At 40.7% G+C, this 22,160-nt stretch overlaps 1 protein-coding gene across 4 annotated transcripts in view; it reads left to right on the forward strand.

Moving 5' to 3' along the window:
• Positions 1 to 12,557: 12,557 nt before the first annotated feature.
• CAVIN2 (caveolae associated protein 2) overlaps positions 12,558 to 22,160 on the forward strand; it is a 28,100-nt gene continuing 18,497 nt past the window's right edge. For all 4 annotated transcript variants that reach the window (XM_065930929.1, XM_065930926.1, XM_065930927.1 and 1 more), the window contains exon 1: positions 12,558 to 13,353. In XM_065930929.1, the coding sequence (XP_065787001.1) occupies positions 12,871 to 13,353 (483 nt within the window). In that variant the 5' untranslated portion in view covers positions 12,558 to 12,870. The remainder of the gene's footprint in view (positions 13,354 to 22,160) is intronic.

The raw sequence follows: 22,160 nt of genomic DNA on the forward strand, positions 1-22,160 counted from the left end.
AAGGCTCTTCATCTATAGGTGAGCATCAGTTTTCATCATACTTGAGAACTCAAAATCACATAATGCCTCCATTGTGCTCCTAGAACTTTATTTTTTTCTACTATAATGCTTAACCCCGTCTTTCTTCCCATTGGACTTGCATTTTGGTGAGAGCTTCTCATATTTATCTTTGTATTTTGCCCCAATTCCCACATTCATGTCCCATTTAAGAGTCTTAAATGTATGCAACTATTAATAAAGATTTACTAAATTGAATTAGATCATCCTTTCACATTACACATAAGGAAACCCATGGGAGACAGGTGAAAGCTGGGCTTGAGGTGTAAGCTGGGCAGGGAGAGCAGGTGGAAATGCTAGGAGAGGTCAGAGGTCAAGGCCAAGAAGACTCATGGGCAAGGAGGGAGGCTTCTGGACCCCAACTGCAGTTCATCCCAAGGGCTCAAAGTTGAATGCTCAATGTCATCAGTTAGCTGCTGTTGCTATTAAGTCGCTAAGTCGTGTCCAAACGTTTGCGACTCCATGGACTGCAGCCCACCAGGTCTCCCTGTCCCTCACTATCTCCCAGGGTTTGTTCATGTTCATCCAGTTAGTATCAGAGCTGAAAATCAACTTCAGGCCTTTGGACTTCCCAAACCACTCAAATGCCACACTTTGTCAAACCACCTGGACTGTGATCAGAGGTGAGATCTAGTGATGAAAGGATGCTGTGCTGCCTGTCTGTTCATATCAGGTTTCTAGTCATATTTTATTCTCCTAGTTGTTTTTGTTTATTTTCAGTTTTTATTAAATACAAGGAACAGAGGGAGAGGGAGGTATATGGCTTTTTCGACTATGACGGAGAGCATGAGCCTCCCCCTCCCTCTGTTCAAGGTACAGTATGAGCTGGGCTTGAGGTGTAAGCTGGGTGGGGAGGGCAGGTGGAAGTGCTGGGAGAGGTCAGAGGTCAAAACCAAGAAGAGGCACGGGTAAGGAGGGAGTCTTCTGGATTCCAACTGCAGTTGATCCCAAGGGCTGAGGGATGGAGTGGGACCCAGGATCTGGGCTCCAAGCCACAAGGCCAGACCTCTGGACCAGCCTGGCCCCCTCCCCACCCTAGAAGGAAGAAATGGCAACAGGGTGCATGGCTGTGGGCCCCTCATTGATAGAAGTTCCTGACCCACGAGTTTGTATGCTTGTCAGTATTGTTTTTAAAGTTCAAAATCTGAGACAATACTAACAAAATTACTCTGCAAAAATATGTCAAAGTGTTCATTAAATTATAAAATGTTATCACTAGAAAAACTCAATGGCTGATTCGTGTCAATGTATGACAAAACCCACTGAAATGTTGTGAAGTAATTGGCCTCCAACTAATAAAATAAAATTAAAAAAAAAAAAAAAAGAAAAGGCATTAGAAATCAAGTAGGCAAGTTTTACAAATGAGTAAAGCAAGGCCTGAAGACATTAAATTCCTTTTGCATTATAATACATTCATCATGTTTGCCATTAATCAGGCCTGGTATTATGACTGTGTCTATGCAATAGCCTTAAACTGTTTTAGAAAGAGATACTCATACATGTTCTATTAAGCAGTTGTGCACATGAGGACAAGCAGCCAAACCCTTCCTCCTCCTGTTCTTGTCACCTATGCCTGTTACCTGGATTTCTGGCTCACTCAGTGTTTATTTATTTTTTCCATTTGGAACAGAGCGAAAGCTTCAACTAAGATAACATTTCTTTGAGGCCAATAAATGTGAGCCCAGAGGGAGAGGAATTTGGAATCACACATTTTTAGCATTCAGAGATAATTCAAGACAGTTCAAGTGCTCTCTAAGTGTAAACCACCAGGCAAGTGCTTCTTGCTATCACCACTATTTGCCTACAAAAATATTTTATTGCTAAGACATGTAGCTTTGCCAAAATATTTTTAATAAAGAGTATTTATATCAGTGGGTTCTCTGTAGATATAGCCTCAACTTAATCAGGGATCCTAGATTTTACCATGAATATATAGAAATTACCAAAAGATGATTAATAGGTAATTTATAGAAATCCATTATGTGGATGTTCATTAACTCAAAAAACAGAACAGAATGAGAGGAAATGGCTTTATACTGCCACAAGAAGGATTTAAATTATCTGTGAAGAAGAACTTCCTGACAAATACCAGACTTGGCTCCCAAAACAATTTTGGAATTTCCTTCTTTAAAGCTTTCAAATTAATATAACTTCCTTTTAAAACAGGGTAAGAAATTTTTACTGTCCTTGATTTTTGTTTGTGTGTATGTGTGCGTGAAATGGAGGATAAAACTGTATGACTTTCTAATGCTCCTTCATCCTACTTCAAGAACAAATTCACAAGACAGGTGTCAAAATTAACTATGTAAAAATAAGGCTTATTAAACTCTGAAACAGGTAATCAAGGGACTCTCTAGATTTCCTTCATAAGGGAGATGTAAGATTCAATGACCGCACCAGGGTGCTGGGGAAGGAGAGGGGATGTGGAGACAAGGCTGGATAAGGTCTCTCTGACTGAGGAAGGAAGAGAGTGACAAGTTCATCTGCTCATCTCACAGTCCTTCCAGAGTCCAAGGTCTTTCCCAGTAGCAGTACCTCCACGAAAAAAACAGCAGAGTCCCCGCCTACTTCCTTCAGGCACTGTTTTTCAAGGTCTTACAGTGTCTTGAGACAACATACATGAAAAACACTGCATGCTAAGAAAAACATTAGTACTAAGTTACTCTTCTCATTTAAATCTCCTTGCCTGGGTTCCTGTTTGTTTTCAGGCTCTGTAATGAGAAAAGCAAAGCTAAGGTTACCAGCAGGTTAAGGGGTTTCCTGCAACTTAAGGGACAATTTCAATGCCTCATTAGATATTACCTTGTATTGTTTTCTCATTGCTTCTCCTGTGTAAAACTTACTTTTCCCCAAAGACTCTGAGCTTCTCCAAGACAAAGACCTGGGTTTACACTTTTTTCTATGTTGTCTAAGAGTCTTAACTTTATGCTGAGCATGTAGCAAATCGAAGTAGCCTATTAATTTATCTGTAGGGAAGGCTGAGGCACCCCCATACATTTCTTCTGGGTGTGCCATGGAGTGCTCTGTGAATGAGCAAGTAAGAAATGAACAGAAGCATTAATTTTGAATATGGCATCTGCCACACAAGACATGAACATATTTTTGAAAAAAATTAAATCACATCTTCAAACCCAAGAAGCTAAACTAGATGGTTATATTAAGAGTTTTTATTTATTTAATTTATGTATTTAACACATACATATGCTGCTTACCGTGTTACAGGTACTGGTCCAAGCATTTCAAAAATATTAACTCATTTAACCCTCATAACAACAATAAGACTTATTATTATCTTCATTTTATAAGAATTTGGGGCTCAGAATGGAAAAGTAATTGTCCAAAGTCATACATCTTTGCTACTATTTGAACCTAGGAAGTCTGGCTTGGGAGTCCAGGCTCTTAACTCTTTATTGTTTGCAAGCTGACTCCAGGGAGCAGGGGCAGAGAGAAAAGGGGGAGGAGGGGGGTGGAGGAAGGAAAAGCTATGAGGGAGCAAGAGTGAAAGAGCAGGAAGAGCTGCCATTTTCAATCTGCAGTTTCCATTTCAATCTTCAGTGGTTTCCATTTCTGCATCCAAGTCCGTTTTTACCACCTCCTAGGAAAAAAATATGGAGGAAAGAGAGTTGGGATCAGAGGAGCACTCACCTAATTTTTCAAAGGGCAGTCTGTGGAAGTGGCCCAGACCACTTCTACTTACATACATTAACAGAACTTGGTAAGGCGTCCACAACTGGTTCAAAGAGAAGCTGGGAAGTATAGCTTCAGCTGGTTGGGCATGTGCCCTCCTAAAACTCCATCACTGTAAAAAACACTATGTTATGACAGAAGAAGTTCCTGTCCTCTCAACTGGATTCTGGCAGCATATCTGTGCCTAAACGTCCCTGTTTTGAGGAGGACTTCCTTGACTGCCCTATCTAATGTAGCGCCTTCATCACTTTCTGGGCCCTTACTGTGTTTTATTTGTGTTCATAGTACTTATTGCTGTCTGACGTTCCATTTTATTTTTATTTATCATCTGTCTCCACCCCAACCCTTACAGCATAAGTACCAGTGGGACAGGGACTCTGTCTTGTGTTCACTGCTGTTCCCACCACCTGCTTGTTGCTCAGTAATGTTTGCTATATGAAGGGATGGATGATGAATGAACAGTGTTGTCTCCCTTCCTTTGATCTTGACAATAAAACAAGATGGGGAAGAATTTAGTTATCTTAAATGGCACCAGAATTCTTCTTAGGAAAGTAGAAAACTGTCTTCATGATAATAAAATATCTCCTTGAGGTAGAGGACAAAATGAAAAAGCCAGTATTTGAGTGAAATTTCCCCTCATGAAATAGGAAATGGAAGTAAGGAGAAAAAAGCAAACTGAGAAGAGGGGAACCAGTAAGACGTCAGAAACCTTCATATGACCCTAAAGTTTCATGAATACTCTCTACACTCGTGGGTGCTTTGTGTGAGTGGATTCTGACCCACTCAAAGCAGGGGCTGGGGTTCACAACTAGGCAGGAATAAAGCACTTTGGAAATGGGAGTCCAAGAGGCAGAGGAGGCCCTGAGAATGTAAGCCCCTCTAAAATTTCCAAAAACCATGGTATTCCCTAAATGAAAGCACATGGGAGGTGAAGCAGAGTCTACCTCTTATGCCAATGCTATACATTATCTTTGCCCCATCACTCATTTACATAGGGTTTCCTTATATGTTGCTGTATTTCACACTGACATCATTGAGGGGTTATATAAAGAACTGGTTGGCAGAGATTAGGATTATGTGATCGTGTGCTTTTCCATCATTAATCTTTCTAGTGAAAGTGAACACTCAGTTTCTCTCTGTTGCCTCACCCAAAGAATACGGAAAAGGCAGGACCTTCAAGACTTCTCCAAACTGCACCCTCACTTTCATCTGTAGCCACTGCAGGATCAGTGTAGAGTGAAGTGGATGTGATCAGATGATCCTTCAGCCCCTTCCTTTCTGCTTAATTCCATTTATCTTAGTAATATGCTTTTATCTCATCACCTTAGGTATGAAGTTCAGAGATTAGGTTTTCTTAACAGGCTTCCCTGGTGGTTCAGTGGTAAAGAATCTGCCTGCAATACATGAGACTCAGGTTTGATCCCTGGATCAGGAAAATCCCCTGGAGAAGGAAATGGCAACCCACTCCAGTATTCTTGCCTGGAGAATCCCATGGACAGAGGAGCCTGGCAAGCTGCAGTCCATGAAGTTGCAAAAGAGTTGGATACAACTTAGCGACTATAACCACCACCACCACAAGGTAAAAATAATTATTAAAAAATCCTTTATTTTGTTGTATAGTATTATTTTACTTTGCCTAAAAGGTCCATATAGTCAAAGCTATGGTTTTTCCAGTAGGCATGTACGGATGTGAAAACTGGACAATAAAAAAGGCTGAGCACCAAAGAACTGATGCCTTTGAATTGGAGAAGGTGCTGGAGAAGACTCTTGAGAGTCCCTTGGACAGCGAGGAGATCCAACCAGTCAATCCTAAGGGAAATCAGTCCTGAATATTCATTGGAAGGATGGATACTGAAGCTGAAGCTCCCACACTTTGGCCACCTGATGCAAAGAGCTGACTCATTGGAAAAGACCCTGATGCTGGGAAAGACTGAAGACAGAAGGAGAAGGGAATGACAGAGGATGAGATGGTGGGATGGCGTCACCAACTTGATGGATATGAATTTGAGCAAACTCTGGGAGATGGTGAAGGACAGGGAAGCCTGGCGTGCTATAGTCCATGAGGTCACACAGAGTCAGACACAACTGAGTGACTGGACAACAGCAACAGTCTTATTTCAGGAGTTAACTTCCGGGGATAGTAGGACATATAAAAATATCAGATACAGGAGTTCTGTGAACAAACTTAAACTGTTAACAATAATTCTTAATGAATTGCATTCTCATTGCAAACTACATGCAAACAGTTACCTATTATTGTATAACCACTGTAAAACTTAGTAACATAAAACCAAAATTAATAGACATACAGTTTTGTGGGTCAGAAATGTAGACAGGGGGAATACGTATAACTCTATGGCTGATTCATGTTAATGTATGACAAAACCCACTGAAATGTTGTGAATTGGCCTCCAACTAATAAAAAAAAAAAAAAAAAGAAATTGTAGACAGGACACAGCTCATCTCTGCTCCACAGCAACTGTGGCATCACTTGGGCAGGGAAGAGGAAAGGAAGTAGTTAAAGATACTTCAGACAACTACCTCATATATTTTTTTCTCCTCATATCCTCTCCATATGGAGAGGGAGCTACCTTAGGCTCCTTCACAGCATGAAAGGTTCAATATAGTCAGATTTTTAAATATGAAGCTAGTATCCCAAGAAACCCAGGATAAGATTACAAACCTTCACATGTCCTAACTTCAGAAGTACCAGCGGATTACTTTTGACTCACTCTATTCGGTCAAGCAAGCCACTAAGGCTATTGCAGATACTATATAAGGAAGTCGGAATTAGACTGCACCTCTAAGCTGCTAAGGGGGATCCGCTAAGGGGTTTGCTTCCATGGTGTCTCACTCTGTGCAACCCTATGGACTGTAGCCCACTGGGCCCTTCTGTCCATGGGATTCTCCAGCCAAGAATACTGGCGTGGATTGTCATGCCCTCCTCCAGGGATTCTTCCCAACCCAGAGATTAAACCTGAGTCTCTCATGTTTCCTGCATTGGCAGGCTGGTTCTTTACCACTAACACTATCTGGGAGTCATAGCAAGTAATTTTAATCTACCATATTGCACTTTCTTGGAACATAACCTCAATATACAGATAAAATAGAGCCCCTATATCTTCCTTCTTTAAAAAAGCTAAAATCTATAAGAAAAGGACAAATGTATTTTATGCAATAATATACATTCAGAAATGGGTATAATCCCTTGCAAATGATTGGTGATCAATAAGTACTTATTCAAAGGATGTATGAGTCACTGCATTCCCAGAAGCATGACAGATAAACATGGGTAGCAAATATTCACCGTTGTTTAGTCGCTCAGTCATGTCCTACTCTTTTGCAGCCCCATGGACTGTAGCCTGCCTGGCTCCTCTGTCCATGGGATTTTCCAGGCAAGAATACTGTGGGTTGTCATTTCCTTCTCCAGGGGATCATCTAGACCCAGGGATTGAACCTATGTCTCCTGCACCACAGGCAGATTTTTTACCATTGAGCCACTGGGTTTCTAGACAGCAAATATCCATGCCACTCACCAAAATCAAAACTCCCAAGCAAGAATATGGCCATGGAAGGAATCTTCCCCAACTTCCAAAATAAAACCTATAACCACAAAGATTCCAGTATATCTACTTTCCTAGTGTGTAGGGGCCTTTCTCTCTTGATTCAAAGGTTGTAAGTATGCCCTGGCATCAGAAATCCCTATTGTGCCAAGACAAGATTACCACTAGAAATCATCTTCAGACACATCTCTCCAGGCAACATGGTCAAATGCAAATGCCGTTCGAGCTTTCTGGTTCCAGTGTCATTAAACAAGCTTCCATATTCTCAGCCTCATTCTCTTAGCTTCATTCACACAAGATGTTATGGTTAGATGAAAAACTGATCAGTGTCAAGAACTGTGAATGATCAGACTTTTTAACCATACTAGCAAACAAACATGTTAAACCTGCCACAGTTTTCATGGTAGAAGTTCAGAGACTCCGGACTTAGAGACAAAGACTACTTACTACTCATGACACAGCAGGGACATAAACTTCATGTTCATATTAGTTTCTTTGCCTCCCCCCCAGGTCCCATGCGAGTGACACAGAGGTGGGTACAGGTAGATGCTGCACATTACAGATTTGCATCACCTATGAGGAACCCCAAGTTTAGGAAACTTCAAGCGTTCATAAGAGGTGGCAAACAACCTGCCTAACCTTTCCCCAGAGGAAAACATTAACATACTGGACATCAAATAGCCCTACTGTCTGCTCCTTCTCTATTCTCTGCTACTATCTCTACTTTTCAAAGTTGCTCACTATACAAAAATTTTTGAAAAGGCAGACCAGGACAAAAGATTGTCAGTGTTTCTGCTCAAAAGACATTCAGAAATATGAAGAATCATGGAGAATTGCCTCTCAACAGCCAGAAGTTAGGGACATAAAGGAGACATCACATTTATATGGTAGATGGTAGAAAGATATTTCATTAAGAAGAGGTAAAAGGTGAAGATTTCTCCTTCTCCTAGAAGATACTTTCCTTTTGTTTCCTCTGTTTCTATTTCTCTCTCTCTCCTACTTCTTAAAAAACAAAAAACAAAAAACACTCAATGTCTTATGCTGTTCCTCTTTCTTTCATAGGGTTTATATATTTGTATGACCTAGTCAAGAGGCAAGCCATCATTTGAAAGGCTTTTTAATACTAAGGGCTCAAAGAAAAGATACATGGAGTACCCAGCTTAGCCTTCTCTGCTTCTTTCGCCATTGAGAAGAACTTTCTTTTCTGTGGGCACATTATTCCAGGCCTCCTATCACTGACACAATAGGAAGATCAAGAATATCAGGGCTCCCATATGGGTTTAAATGGAACAGGCCAACCAAGAAGGACACTGATCTGCCTCTGCCTCTGGTTTAAAAATTATACTAAGGGTTAACCAAGATTTAGAGCTTACTAATGATCTGCAATAAGGCCTTCCCTGGTGTCTCAGCAGAAAAGAATCCTCCTGTAAGGGGACTTGCAAAAGATACAGGTTCAATCCCTGTGTCAGGCAGATCCTCTTGAGAAGGAAATGGCAATCCACTCCAGTATTCTTGTCTGGGATAATCCCATGGACAGAGGAGCCTGGCGGGCTACAGTCCATAAGGTCACAAAGAGCTGGACATGACTGATCAACTAAACAACAACAAAAATGAAGAGGAAACCACATGGAGATCGAGATGGATGCCTTAGCCAATAATAAAGCATTTTTTTGGAGTGACTTCTGTGATTAAATCACTTAGATATTTGAGGTAACAGTACACAGCTGGAAGTCAGTTAGAGAATTCAGACCCTTAACTATCCCCTGCCATGACTAAAGCCCTCATGTCACCCCATTCCAACACCACGCCTATATATCTACACCAGCATTTGTCTACCTGCTTAGTCCTCCCAGTAAAGTGGGAGCTTTTAAATGGCTACAAATATATATTAATCACATTTGCAGCTCCAACACCCAGTACTTATTTCCCATTCAACAACCATTGCAAACCAAGCAACCCCTTGCTACATTTTATTGCTTTACTAATTCTTCTTAAACACATACTTTCACATGTTCAAAAACCTCTAAGAGCCTTCTATCTGCCATTGTATCAAGTCTAACTCCATTACCTAATTTTTGAGGAACATCACAGTATGCAGTAAGTAGATTTAATATTCCAAAAATTTCTCTTAGGAATTGATTGCTGAATTTCACTAATCTCTCTCAGACAGAAACAGGGCTTAAGATCAGGTAGAAGGAGACTGTATCTGCTCAGGATTTCCTCAAATTCTAACTCACCAACAGTTCTTTCTTTTATTGTGTTTACTTTCTTCTTGTATAAACTCTCAATGTCCTTAGAATTTATGTCACACACTATTACTTAGTCATATGCTATCTTGTACAGGACTGGTTCCCATTATATTATTAAACAGCTCCTCATGGATCCTATGATTATACGGTTGGACAACACAGCAAATTACATCATAACATGTAACTAGTCACTAAAGAATCTGTTGTTGTTGTTTTACTCACTAAATCGTGTCTGATTCTTTGCGACCCCAAGGACTGTAGCCCTCCAAGCTTCTCTGTCCATGGATTTCGCAGGCAAGAATATCGGAGTGGGTTGCCATTTCCTTTCTCCGGGGGATCTTCATGACCCAGGGATCAAACCCACATCTGTGTGGCAGGCGAATTCTTACTGCCAAGATGCCTGAGAAGCCCACTACAAAACTAATCACCTATAATTTCCAATCATTCACTCCAAATCCATAAAAATGATTATTTCTGACAAAAGGCAAAAGGAAATGAAACAAAAATGGTGACTAATAGGGCCTTTGGTTTTATCTGTAATAGTTTTTTGAAAGAAAAAGTAGATTCAGGCTGAGGCAGACTGTCTCCAAAGATGGCTACAACAATCTTTGCCATGCTGCTCAACCTGTATCATGGGACTTGACTGCTCCTCCCCTAAAGGGGTGAAGCCTATTTCCTGTCCCCTTGAAACTGACTGACCTGCTCTGACCAATAGAATGTGAAGAAAGTGACAAGGGGACAGAGTTCCAGAGCCTAGCTTTAAGAGATCCTACAGCTTTTGTTTCCACTGCTTGGGAACCCGGTTCTCTACTAGAGATATCAGAGGGAGAGTCCCTGGAGGCTTAAAGATAGAAGACAGAGAAATTCCAGAATTCCCTTCATCTCAGTTAAGGAGCCAGACATGAGACTGAGACCATCTTGGATTCCTAGGTGAATATGTCTAGTAGAGATAACCCATTCCATCTGAGCCCTGCCTAGCCAATCCCAGAATCATGAGTAAAGAAAACACATGATGGTTGTTTTCAGCCACTGAATTTTGGCTGGTTTCTTCCACAGCAATAGACAACTGTTACTTGTGTTATTCAAAATTAATTTTTAAAAATAAATAAGCCACCTGCAAACATTTTTTCCTGTTTAACAACTAGCCTCTCTCCTTTTCCCATCTCATTCCATGTCTTTAATGTCTCTATTCATCTAACTGATTATACAGTCTCCAACAATGCAATGCAAAATCAGTGCAAATCAAGGCAAAATCGGGACAACGTGATTATAGCATGAAATTGCAAATCTTTCAAACATGTTAAGAAATCATGAAGTTGATGAAGGTAACATTAGACAAGCCCCTGAACTGTGGGCAACTCTTCTGGGAAATGAGAATCAGCAGCTGGAATAGTTAACATTTGAAGAAGAAAAAAATCCACACAGATAATGGCACAGTAAGTGCCTCAAAAGGGAATGATTAGAATGTCAAAATTCAAGAGAGACTCTTGGAAAATTGATGAAGCCCTCAAATATTTTTGCAATAATGACCCTCTTTATGATTTGCCCACAGAAGTCAAACGTAAAAAGGATATTATGTCATGATACCATATAATTTTGTTAGAAAATTATGCTTCTCAAAATCAAAACTTGATTCAGCTTTTGTTCTAATGTTTAACACATCACTGACCAACTAAATTTTGTTAAATGTAAGGTAAATCAATTTTAATAATTTTCTTATTTTTTTAAAGATAATGTCTCAACCAAATACTTTTACTTTTTTCCTCCCTCTTTTTAAAAGACTCAATTTAAGTGGGTTTGGGAGGGTACCAATTATCTGAAGAAAATTGGGGACCTCTGTAAAATCTTTGCTTCATCTCCCTAATTAGCAGGCATACGCACTGAGGACAGGGTCTTAGACCACACTTTATGAGTATCCTCTAGACAGTTCACCAAGCAAAGGGCTGAGCAGACAGTGTGGACGCATGTGTTCAATAAATGTGACAATGACTGACTGGTTCACATGTAGATGCTGCCATTGAAGAATGGCACTTTATCCATTATCAATCCCTGACCCAAAATCTGCTGGCATTTGTTCTCAAAACTGTTCATAGAAGGCCTATTACAAACTTCCTGCTAAAGCTCTTTCAAAGACTGGATACGTTTAAAACCAATTAAAGCATGTAAAGTCGTTTCAGGAAATAAGCCCCATGTCCCAAGGGCTCAGCTGAGCAGGGCCACTTTTCAGAACAGGTGTACCACTTCACTGAGTAGGAATTTGGAAATGTCAAACATTAGAAGCACTTCAGAAACTCCAACTCAACCTGCCTGAGAGTCGTACTTCTGGGCACGTGTCAATAAATGCCTTGCAGAGGTGGGCATTTGAGAAAACCTCTCCACCCTGATTCAAAATTAGTTACAATAACTCAGCATGGTAGGTTCTTAAACAGACCACACCTTTTTTATTTGGCATTTCCTGTTTCAATTTTACTTTTCATAAGAAACTGTTTTAAGTGGCTATTCAAAAAGTTCCCATCTATATGACATGATAACCGTCCATAACAGGGTCGGATGTTTTAACATCCCTGACTTTCAGTCTCTTTCATTTTATCTTGCATCTCCAATTGCAAGAGTAAGAACTGGGCTGTTCTTGTCATTATCAGTTACTTCAATCCCTTTGAAAATTAAAAACTAACACTACGGGCTTGACTGCAAGTACCCTTTAAATTTGGCCTCTTTCAGTGGACACCAGGCATTCTGAAGCGCATCAGTCTGTTCTAGGGCAAAGGCAAACAATACTTTCCATTACAATAACTTGTATCCAGGAAGAGAAAAAAAAAACAAAAAACAAAAAAACCAGGCTCTCTGTAGCATACGTAGCATAGCTGCCAGAGAAAAGTTTACTATCTTTAGCCAATTGGAGCCTATGGCCCTGGGCCAAATTAGCATGTTTTTCTCCGCCTCTAGATGAAGTCAGGAGTGAAATATGACATTGAACTTATTCTTAAAAGGGAAGAGGCACAGGAAAGAAACGGCAAACCTGCAGGAAAGTGCCCTGTGCCAAGGAGAACGCGCTTAGGAAGCTGTGTACATGCCTCTGAACCCTGAGTGGTTCTCAGTTCTGTGTCCTTCGCCTCCCACTGGGTGGAGGAGGGCTTTTAAGAGCAGCTGGAATGCGGTTCCCCTGATCAGTGTAGCCAGTTGTTGACTGTCTGAACCTCTGCCAGTCTTAGAGAGCGGTGCTCTGAGCTCCAACCAGAGGGCGAGGCTCGGCACCCCCTAACCACCGTCCTTCTCGCCGGGGCCAGAGGCAAGCTCCCACCTGTGCAGCAGCCATGGGGGAGGACGCCGTACAAGCTGAAAAGTTCCAGCACCCAGGTCCCAGCGTGCGGCCGGAGAAGCCGGCCAGCTCCAGTCCGGTGCCGTCCTCGACGCCGAGCCCCAGCCTGCATCTGGGGAGCACGGAGGAAGCCATCCGGGACAGCTCGCAGGTGAACGCTGTCACGGTGCTCACGCTCCTGGACAAGCTGGTGAACATGCTCGACGCCGTGCAGGAGAACCAGCATAAGATGGAGCAGCGGCAGATCAGCCTGGAGGGCTCGGTGAAGGGTATCCAGAACGACCTCACCAAGCTCTCCAAGTACCAGGCCTCCACCAGCAACACGGTGAGCAAGTTGCTGGAGAAGTCGCGCAAGGTTAGCGCGCACACGCGCGCCGTCAAGGAGCGCATGGACAGGCAGAGCGCGCAGGTGAAGCGGCTGGAGGACAACCACGCCCAGCTCCTCCGGCGCAACCACTTCAAAGTGCTCATCTTCCAGGTCAGTGCTCCTGCTCTCCTCCCACCCAGCTGGGCCTCCTCGGCAGCCAAGATCTCAGTCCCAGCCGTTTGTATAGCTGTCCTGCCTGTCAGAGATCACACACACACACACAGAAGGCGTTGTCCTCTTTGCCTTCTGCAGGCACCTGTGGAATCTGCACACGGGGTGGGAATTTCCCGGATAACTGCAGCCTAAACCCAAGCAGTGCCTCAGGAGTGAGCAGGGTGGAGTCCCTTGTCAAGAGCAGGTGGATGCGCTCCGTACAGGTTGGGAAGGAGAACAGGTGCAGGCAACCTAGTCAAATTCATTTGTCTCTCTGCATTGTGAACGTGGGGCTCTGACTGCAGCTGTTAGTTGGACAGGGCAAGTTAATTCAGCGGCTATTTATTAACTCTTTGTGGAAATGAGGGAATCATGTAAGTTTTGTTTTTTAAGCAACAAGTCAAATTCATAACTTTTTAAAGCGTCCCTTTGTCCAAAGGTCACCAGTGTTTGGGGAACTAAGTATTGATGACTGATTCCATTAGAAATGAACTAGCCTCTTCCTATTAAGACTTTTGGCCAAAGTAATCTTGTTGCACTCTTTTCTAGCAAATGATGCACTAAAACTATAGAGCATAACTCTACACACTCGCTAGATACGCTGCTCATTACTCAGAGAGACCATAACTGTAAAGTAAAATAGTTACAAAGGCTAGTCCAAAATATTTTCTTCTTCAAATGGTTGCCTTGGAATAAAAAGGCCACTTAATTTTTCTAATGCCTCAATGATGCAATTAATGTAGCAAAAGGCTATTTGGGGACAGAGAGGTTGCCTGGGGCTGTTGTTCCGCTAAGTAGTGGGCATTTGTCAATCCAAGGGCAGCCCTGCCTAACGCTGGAAACCCTTCCGCCCGGTGGAACCCAGCCAGTGTGGGGCCCAGGAAGCAACGGCCATCCCTGCCCCAGGGCTGTCTGCTTGTGACCATGTGAATAGGAGAGGATTTCAAAGCCATGGAGGGGAGAGGCTATAACCAACTGTCTGATTGTGAAAGGCACACAAGAAGAGCCTTCATCTCCCCAAAGAGATTTAGAAACTGGAATTTAAACCGAGGGAGCCTTCTTTTTCTAAATGAATCTGCTCTGCCAAGTCAGAACCTAAGCCCCCTTCCTCCATAAAAGGAAAGACTCATCTTGCTGCTTCTTTGTCCTCCCCAAACTACACTTGATGTTATAAAGCTTCAGGCAGCTGATGTCCTCCTATACCTTGCAGGCTTTTGCACCCTGGAAATTTTTTAGCTTTGAATGCAAATGAAATAGCTTTTCATGCACCAGATGAACTGAAGAGAGATATGGTAACTGCGCCTTTCTCAAGTCATACAAGATCCCTGTATTATTAGCCTAAAAGATATTATAAATCTCAACTCTCAAGGCATTTCTAAATTAAATACTGATCTCCAAACAAAACCAAACATGTACAGACCTGTTTAAATCTGAGTCATCAAAGGAAATTTCCCTCCTTCCAGTATGAATCAGAGATTATCTCTTGTCCTATCCCTCAGTGAAGGAGGAAAAACAAGAAATTATTTATCTAGTAGAGGAAATCACAATATGCTAGCATCAGTTTTTGTTTTGTTTTGCCACGGATGTTCTGTGGGTGCTGGAGGGAGGGGTGAGGGAAGATAAGTAACTAAAAATTTCAAGGGAACTGTAAATATAACATCTGGAAAAAAGAAAAAAAACTGTTGGAAACTTAAAGACATGTCCTGCTAGTGAAGCCCTGCCGTGGTCTTTTTGTCACAGTGGATTGACAGGTGTGAAATTGCAGCCAGAAATGATAGGAATTCTCCATATAGTGAGGATAAGGTGAAATGGGCTCAAGACTACTGTAGAGGCTACAAGAATCCAAAGCAGTGTGTTCAGCTCCATTCAGAGACTCTTAGCAAACAGCCCCCAAGGACATTTTTCAAAGAACAGTTTAGGAGATAAATGATTAGAGGCAAGGAACTGGACCTTTTTTAAGTCATGTAAGATCTTTTATTAGCCTAAAGTATATCAGAAATATTAACTGTCAGGACACTCACTGCAAACTGACCATTTTGAAAAAACAAATACAAGTGAAGTCCTTCAGTGGGAAACTTCCTCTTTCTGGACTATTTTTAAAGTAGGGGGTTTTAGAGTAGTAAATTATTATATCCATTACAGTTCTTATATTACTATATTCATTATACCAATGGATATAATAATAAATTGTGTTATAGAATGGTCCAGTATAGGGGTTGAAAAAAGATACATTTTGTCATACAGACACTATTTCAAATCCTAGTTTCACTGCTAGTCAACTATGTGCTCTTGTGCACATTTTCTAGCTTTTCCAAGCTTCTGTTTCCTCATCTGTACATCTTATTAATATTTGAATATATTAATAAGAGCAAAAGTATTTTGAACTCTTAATAAACCCTGCAGAATCTGCTAAGCATTTTTCTGTTGTTTATCTCAGTTGCCCCAATTTACAGATGAGGATGCTGAGATTCAGATATGCTTGCAACTTGTCTGAAGCTATTTAGTAAGCAGTGGTCAAGCTGGAATGTAACCTCATATTTAATTGATTCCAAAGCATGTCCTCTTAAATATTAATGCTTCTTCCCACATCTCTCTCTCATAGGGTGAGAAATAAGTGGATTAACATATTCAAAATGGTTAGTGACTGCCATGGTATAAGAGCTCAAAGAATAGAAGCTCTTCCTGGGTGGACCTGCCTGGAGAGGCAGCTCTACCTGTGCTGGTTAGAAATATGGCTTTTTAGTAAAAAAAAAAAAACTGATCCCACCCTACCTAGGATCTGCAAACAGCTATGCTTTTGCTTTTTTATGTGCTATTTATTAAAAGCTACACACACACACATTCATTCACTTACCCCCACTCCTTGCCATACATTGTATAACAACTGCTTGGTGAAATCAGAGCAAAAGAAAGCAAAATCCTTTAAGAGCACAGACCTCTGCCCAGAGGGCCTGCTCTAAAGACCCGCTTCTAGTGGCTGCGTAGTCTTCACTGTGCTGGGGCACAGGGTGGATGCTTTCTAGACCTGAGGAGTGAGGAGGGCAGAGATTGTACCAGGCACCCCTTCAGGTCTTGAAGCTGTTTGTCACTTTTGATCTACTTGACCCCCATGCTAGACTTTCCGGTTTCAGACAAAAAAATTAATGTAAAAGTAAGAGTGAGGGAAGAAAGTCTGTCATCTGACCAGAACACATTCAGCCCTGTAGCGTTTAGAAGATTATGCTTCCAGTTTGTGAAGTCCTTTTGCGTTGTCTAAAATCTGCTGGTGCCTTTTGGTTGGTTGGTTTGTTGATCTACTAGATATATATTAGCATTTTTTTTTAATTCTGAAATTTGTCCTATTTAAAGTGTCATTTAAGTCTGTACTGAACTTATAACATTGTTGTAGCTGTTAAGCCTCTCATGCATTAGCAATTACTTCAAATTATAACCAGTAGAATCTAAAACTGGAGAAAATTCATCTCCTTTTGAGCAATAAACTGTAAAATCCCTGTTAAATTTAGCAGTTTCCCTTTTTATATTTTTTAAAAATAATAGCTTAAGATCTATGTTTGAATTCAAAATACTGTGACAGAAGCCAGTATAAATGAAATAAGACTCACTGGGGTTGCTGATCATAAAGCAAATGCTAAAAACTAATAAGACTAATACTTTGCTTGTAAGTGCATAGGTATCTTTTACTAAAAATAAAATCTGTACAGAAAATCAGTGAATTTACAGTTAAGAGGAAATTTTCTCTGTTGATTGAAGAGACTAGAATTTCACAGTAACTGACCCTGAGGGTGTGATACCCACTTAAAGCTCTTAAAGTTCTAGTAATGATTATTTGAAAAAGCAGTCTGGGAATGATTTCAAATCCAGGGAACAAAATGAGAGTACTCATGAACAGTTTACACTTTCATCCACAAAAAATTGTGAAATTGGGTGAAAAGAGTAGAAGTTAGATATTTACTATGACTATATTCATGGAGAACCAAGCCTATAAATGTGTTCAAATATTCATCATTTGGGTTCCTTTGATAAGAACAGAGTTTTAGAAAGGTGCTAAAAATATAACATCTTCAGACTATTTTAATTGATTCTTTTGTAGACTATACTTCATCCAAAGCCACTGTTCTGAAAACCATTAATTTAGTACAGACATAAGAAATGGGCATATAGGTAATCAAAGCCACATTTATATGACAACTCACGATATTTATATCACATTGATTAATATTCCAATGAGGGGATTTTGGTTTTGATATGCTAATTATCCAGTGACCTTTAGTTGAGGAGATAAACAAAATACTAGTTTTTATAATTTACACTTACTGAATGTCAGCATTGTTTCAGGCATTTTAAACAAATAACCAATTATTGTCAGTATTTCTTTAAAAAAATCATTACTTCTCTCATATATTAAAAGTCTAGATTCTCAGATGCAAGGCTTCCAAGTAAATGTTGCCCCCTCTGCTGTTTTGTGATCTATATCTGTTTGAACAAATGATAAATGTTCTCCAGTACAACTCAGGTCCTACAGTTTTGATTCTTGAATGGAAAAAAATAAAATGTTTTGCATTTGTACCTGTGGGATCACTTTGCAATCTGTTAACAAGTTTTTGCGAGATTTAAGTTAATATCACAGAACCAAGTATTTTTGAGCTAGAAAGTGAAGTCACTCAGTCATGTTCAACTCTTTGCAACCCTATGGACTGTAGCCCACCAGACTCCTCCATCCATGGAATTTTCTAGGCAAGAGTACTGCAGTGGGTTGCCATTTCCTTCTTCAGGGGATTTCCCTGACCCAGGAATCGAACCCACATCTCCCACATTGTGGGCAGACGCTTTACCGTCTGAGCCACCAGCACCTCAATAATCATTTAGTTTAACCTCATTTTATATCAAAGGAGCAGAGGCCCTCAGAAACAAAGTGACTGGCAAGGTTTCATTTGATTAATAATATAAATTGTAGTTGAATTATGAAATGAGTGAAAACAAACACTATAATCTCACTATGGCAAAGTTCATGTTTACTGGGTTTTCTACAAGAGCTTTTAAATAAGTCAGTGTAGTTTGTTTTTTGTTTTGTGGGTTTTTGTGTACAACAAAGAACACCTAACCAGTGTGATCTTAAAAAAGAATTGAACCCTTGATAACACTGAAAGATAATGAAACTTTTAAATCCTCGAGAATGTGAAAGACTGCTCAGGGATGATAACTAATGCATTTTATTCTTATGACTTGCTGATTTCACTGACACCTGCCTTAGGGGTGCAGTTCTAATCAATGGCTTTATCCACTTGGCAATCTATACCTCCAGAAACAAAAATTGGAGAAAATCATCAATGAGTAAACGAGACCTATAAATCAGAATGTCAGGTGGGCATAGCTCCATTTTAATAACTAGTATTTAGAGATTATTGGATAAAACATTCCATGGACACAAATTTATGGTCCTCATATCCCTCCAGGATGCCACCACATCCCTGTGGGAATGTAACCGCCTTTGTTATTGTTTCCTAACAATGAGAATGATAAGTTAGTGACAGGAGAGCAAACTGCCTATTCACGCTTTTAAATGACTTACTGTAGGCTTCCTTTTCTAATGCTAGTCATAGAATCTTCTTCTCCTTTAACGTTGTGTGTATATCCATTTTTTATGTGCAAAGAGGCTTTGTTTCCATAAGCATCAACCCAAGAAATGCCCAGCATGTTTTCCAGTTTCTCTATGTTGATATCTACATACAAGATGGAGATTATTAGTCCACAAGAATCAATATGAACAGCAAACAAGAGAAACTTCAAGGAAAAATACCGCTTCTCAAGAGTTCTTTTCATGGTATAAGCAGGAAAACATATTCAAATAATATTAATATAAATATGTGTTAGAAGTGTGCTGAATGATGGCCCATTCCAGCATGCCTGTCTGGAGAATTCCACGGACAGAGGAACCCTGATGGGCTACAGTCCATGGGGTCACAAAAATTCAAACACAACTGAGCGACTAACACTTTTCCCTTTAGCAAGGCTCCTGTAAAAGGCCAGAACCAGGAGCAGCTGTATCAGTGGGGCTATATACCTTTTTGCAAATAAATCTGCAGGGCAAACAGTCAACTGCTGCTGGGGGCCTCTACTGGGAAGAACTACCCATGGAAGCTACGCTACCCATAAGGGATTCTTAATGCCATATTAAGAAGTTACAAACCCGAAGTGAATATACAGGTAACTAGCATAGTTAAACAGTGACAGAATTGAGGATGATATTTGATCCTCTCCCTTGAAAGAGCCATCAATTGTAGACTATATAAGAGAAAATAGATTTAAAACATTACAGCAGGAGGCTGAAGGCAGAAGTATCACCTCACCCACAGGCAGGTAAAATATCAAGTGTTTCCATGAGGTATGTATGTTAGGGACGAAACAAGGACTGGTGAGCAGGTAAGACTGGACACCTGGGGAACAGTGCAGTTACAGAGGAGCCACTGTCTGTAGTTCAAGTTGAATTTCCACCACTCTAACTGTTACTGATAGTCAAATGCATCTATATATTTTATTAAAGAATAGAGATTTTGAAGAGTATTAGCATTCTTCGGCTTCTAAACAACCATTATGGAAGTGTAAGACCTAATGTACTTAGATGTTCACAAATTCCTGTGTGAAAGGAAAGGACTGACCTTCAGAACAGAACTATAAGAAGTCATAAAATAAACACTGTCCAGTAGACATAACACAAAATCCCGTTTGAGTAATTAAGATGACCGCAGAAGCATAGCAGCTGGCCAAGAAGACATACCTCACTTGTTTCCAGTTGCATAAAGACACATCCAACTCATTCTGGATTATGTCTGTATCTGCTAGGTTTACTTTCATAGTTAGCATCAAAGAGTTCTTGTATAAGTTTCCCCAGCATTGTATGAAAGAATTCAATTGGGTTTCCCACCTTCCCTCAACTGCCTTCATGCAAGTAGTGTAATCTACCAACAGATGACTTCTGATTCACCTGATAATGGACTTTTCCCAAACCTGTCCTCAAAGGACATGTGATAAGCGAGACAAAAGTCTAAGACTCAACAGTTAACTGTGCATCTTTGACCGTAAAATTTATACTGTATTAAAAATGAAATATTATTAATTTAAGTCTTTTAGAAATACAATTAATTTGTCCATTTTTTATGGAGGTTGAAGAAAGGGAAGTTATCAGAGAAATCTTTTGATTACCCTGAGATTATACTATACAAAATGTACTTCTTATCTAGTAACCAAGGCTTATTTTTACAGTTTTCCACCCGACTTTCTGCCTTCTTCACTGAGGACTTTTAATAACATTTCACTGAGCTTTTGGTTTCTTCCTTTCCTGCAAGTAACTCCTGTCAAACCTTCCCAACCCTCTTGTCAAATCCCAGAAGTAATTTTGCTTCTGGACTAAGTATCAGAGCCCTAGCTATTTCCGCAGTCTGCCACTCATCCACTGAGAATAAAATCCTTCCTTAAAATGAAAACCATCGAGCCCCATAGGCCTGGTTCTTCTCTTTTCCCAGCGGCAGCAGCAGTCAGCAGACATCCTTCCAGGCATAGAGCTAAGTCCATTCTTTCATAGTGTCCGACAGAGGGGCACGCGCCACTCCAGCCATCCCCAGTGCTCTCTTAGGAAGCCTCCTCACCCAACACACACTCATTCACCAGATAGCTGCTAGCTGTCAGGCACTACCCTAATCACTGAGGCATAACAGTGAACGAGAGACAGAAGTTCCCACCCTCTCGGGGAATACACATCAATGAGAAAGAGACCAGTCGAGACTTGTAACATGGCAGAGTTGCTCTCTGTAAAGGTCCATGTTATAAATGACTCTGGGAATCCCAAGCACCTTTCAGCTTTTTACTTTATTATACTGTGTTTCTGACACATTCTGTGATATTCAAAATGGGAGAGTATGGAGAAAGCTCTGGGGAACAGAGTTTGTGATTTCTTCATTCAACCAAGGAGTCTCTTCAACCAGATGCCCCGCTTTCTGCTCTACCCAAAGCTTTGTTTCTAAGCAATGCCGGGAAAGGACTCTGTTATGAGTATGTGTGTGTAAGGAGGAGACATGGGGCTGTATCTTTTCAGAGAGTAATGAAATTATACTACTTGGTGATTAATAAGGAGAGGGATTTTTAATTTTCTCTAGATTAAAACATAGTTCACTTCATCTTTGTAGGGAGAAGTTAAAGGTATACACCCGTAGAACATATTTGTGATCATAACCCCAGTTTTATTGACTTTTCAGTCAATCAAAATTGCCAAATGGGAAGGAAAATTCTTACCATTAACATAAACTTTGCAAGAAGTTTAGCTCCCACATGGACTTATAAATTCACTAAACCAGTTATTTTTCAAACTGAAACTGTACTGGACAGTCCACAATACAATCAGGTAACACTGAGATTCAGCTTGCAAACCCGGCTGGCAGTGGGCTCCAGAGCCTGGCCCACCTCAGCATTCTTGCAGAACCCCTCACGCACTTGGGAATGCGGTCTGAAAGCTGCTAATCTAGGTCAAATCCTCTTGCTCACATTTGGAAGAAACTGAGACCCAAGGAGATTAAGTTATTTGCTGAAGGCCTCCCAGCCACTGTACAGTGCAGCAGGGATTGAGACTCAGGCCTCCTGCCACAAGCTCTGCCCAGGGCCATTTCTCCCACTGAAAATGTGAAGGCACCTTACTGGCTGGCTCTCATTGTCCTATATTTAAAGAAAACTATAAAAATCAAGGGATTCCTCTGTTGTGTGACCCAAGGCTGTTT

This window comes from Muntiacus reevesi, chromosome 3, assembly GCF_963930625.1.
Source record: "Muntiacus reevesi chromosome 3, mMunRee1.1, whole genome shotgun sequence".
Lineage (NCBI taxonomy): Eukaryota > Metazoa > Chordata > Mammalia > Artiodactyla > Cervidae > Muntiacus > Muntiacus reevesi.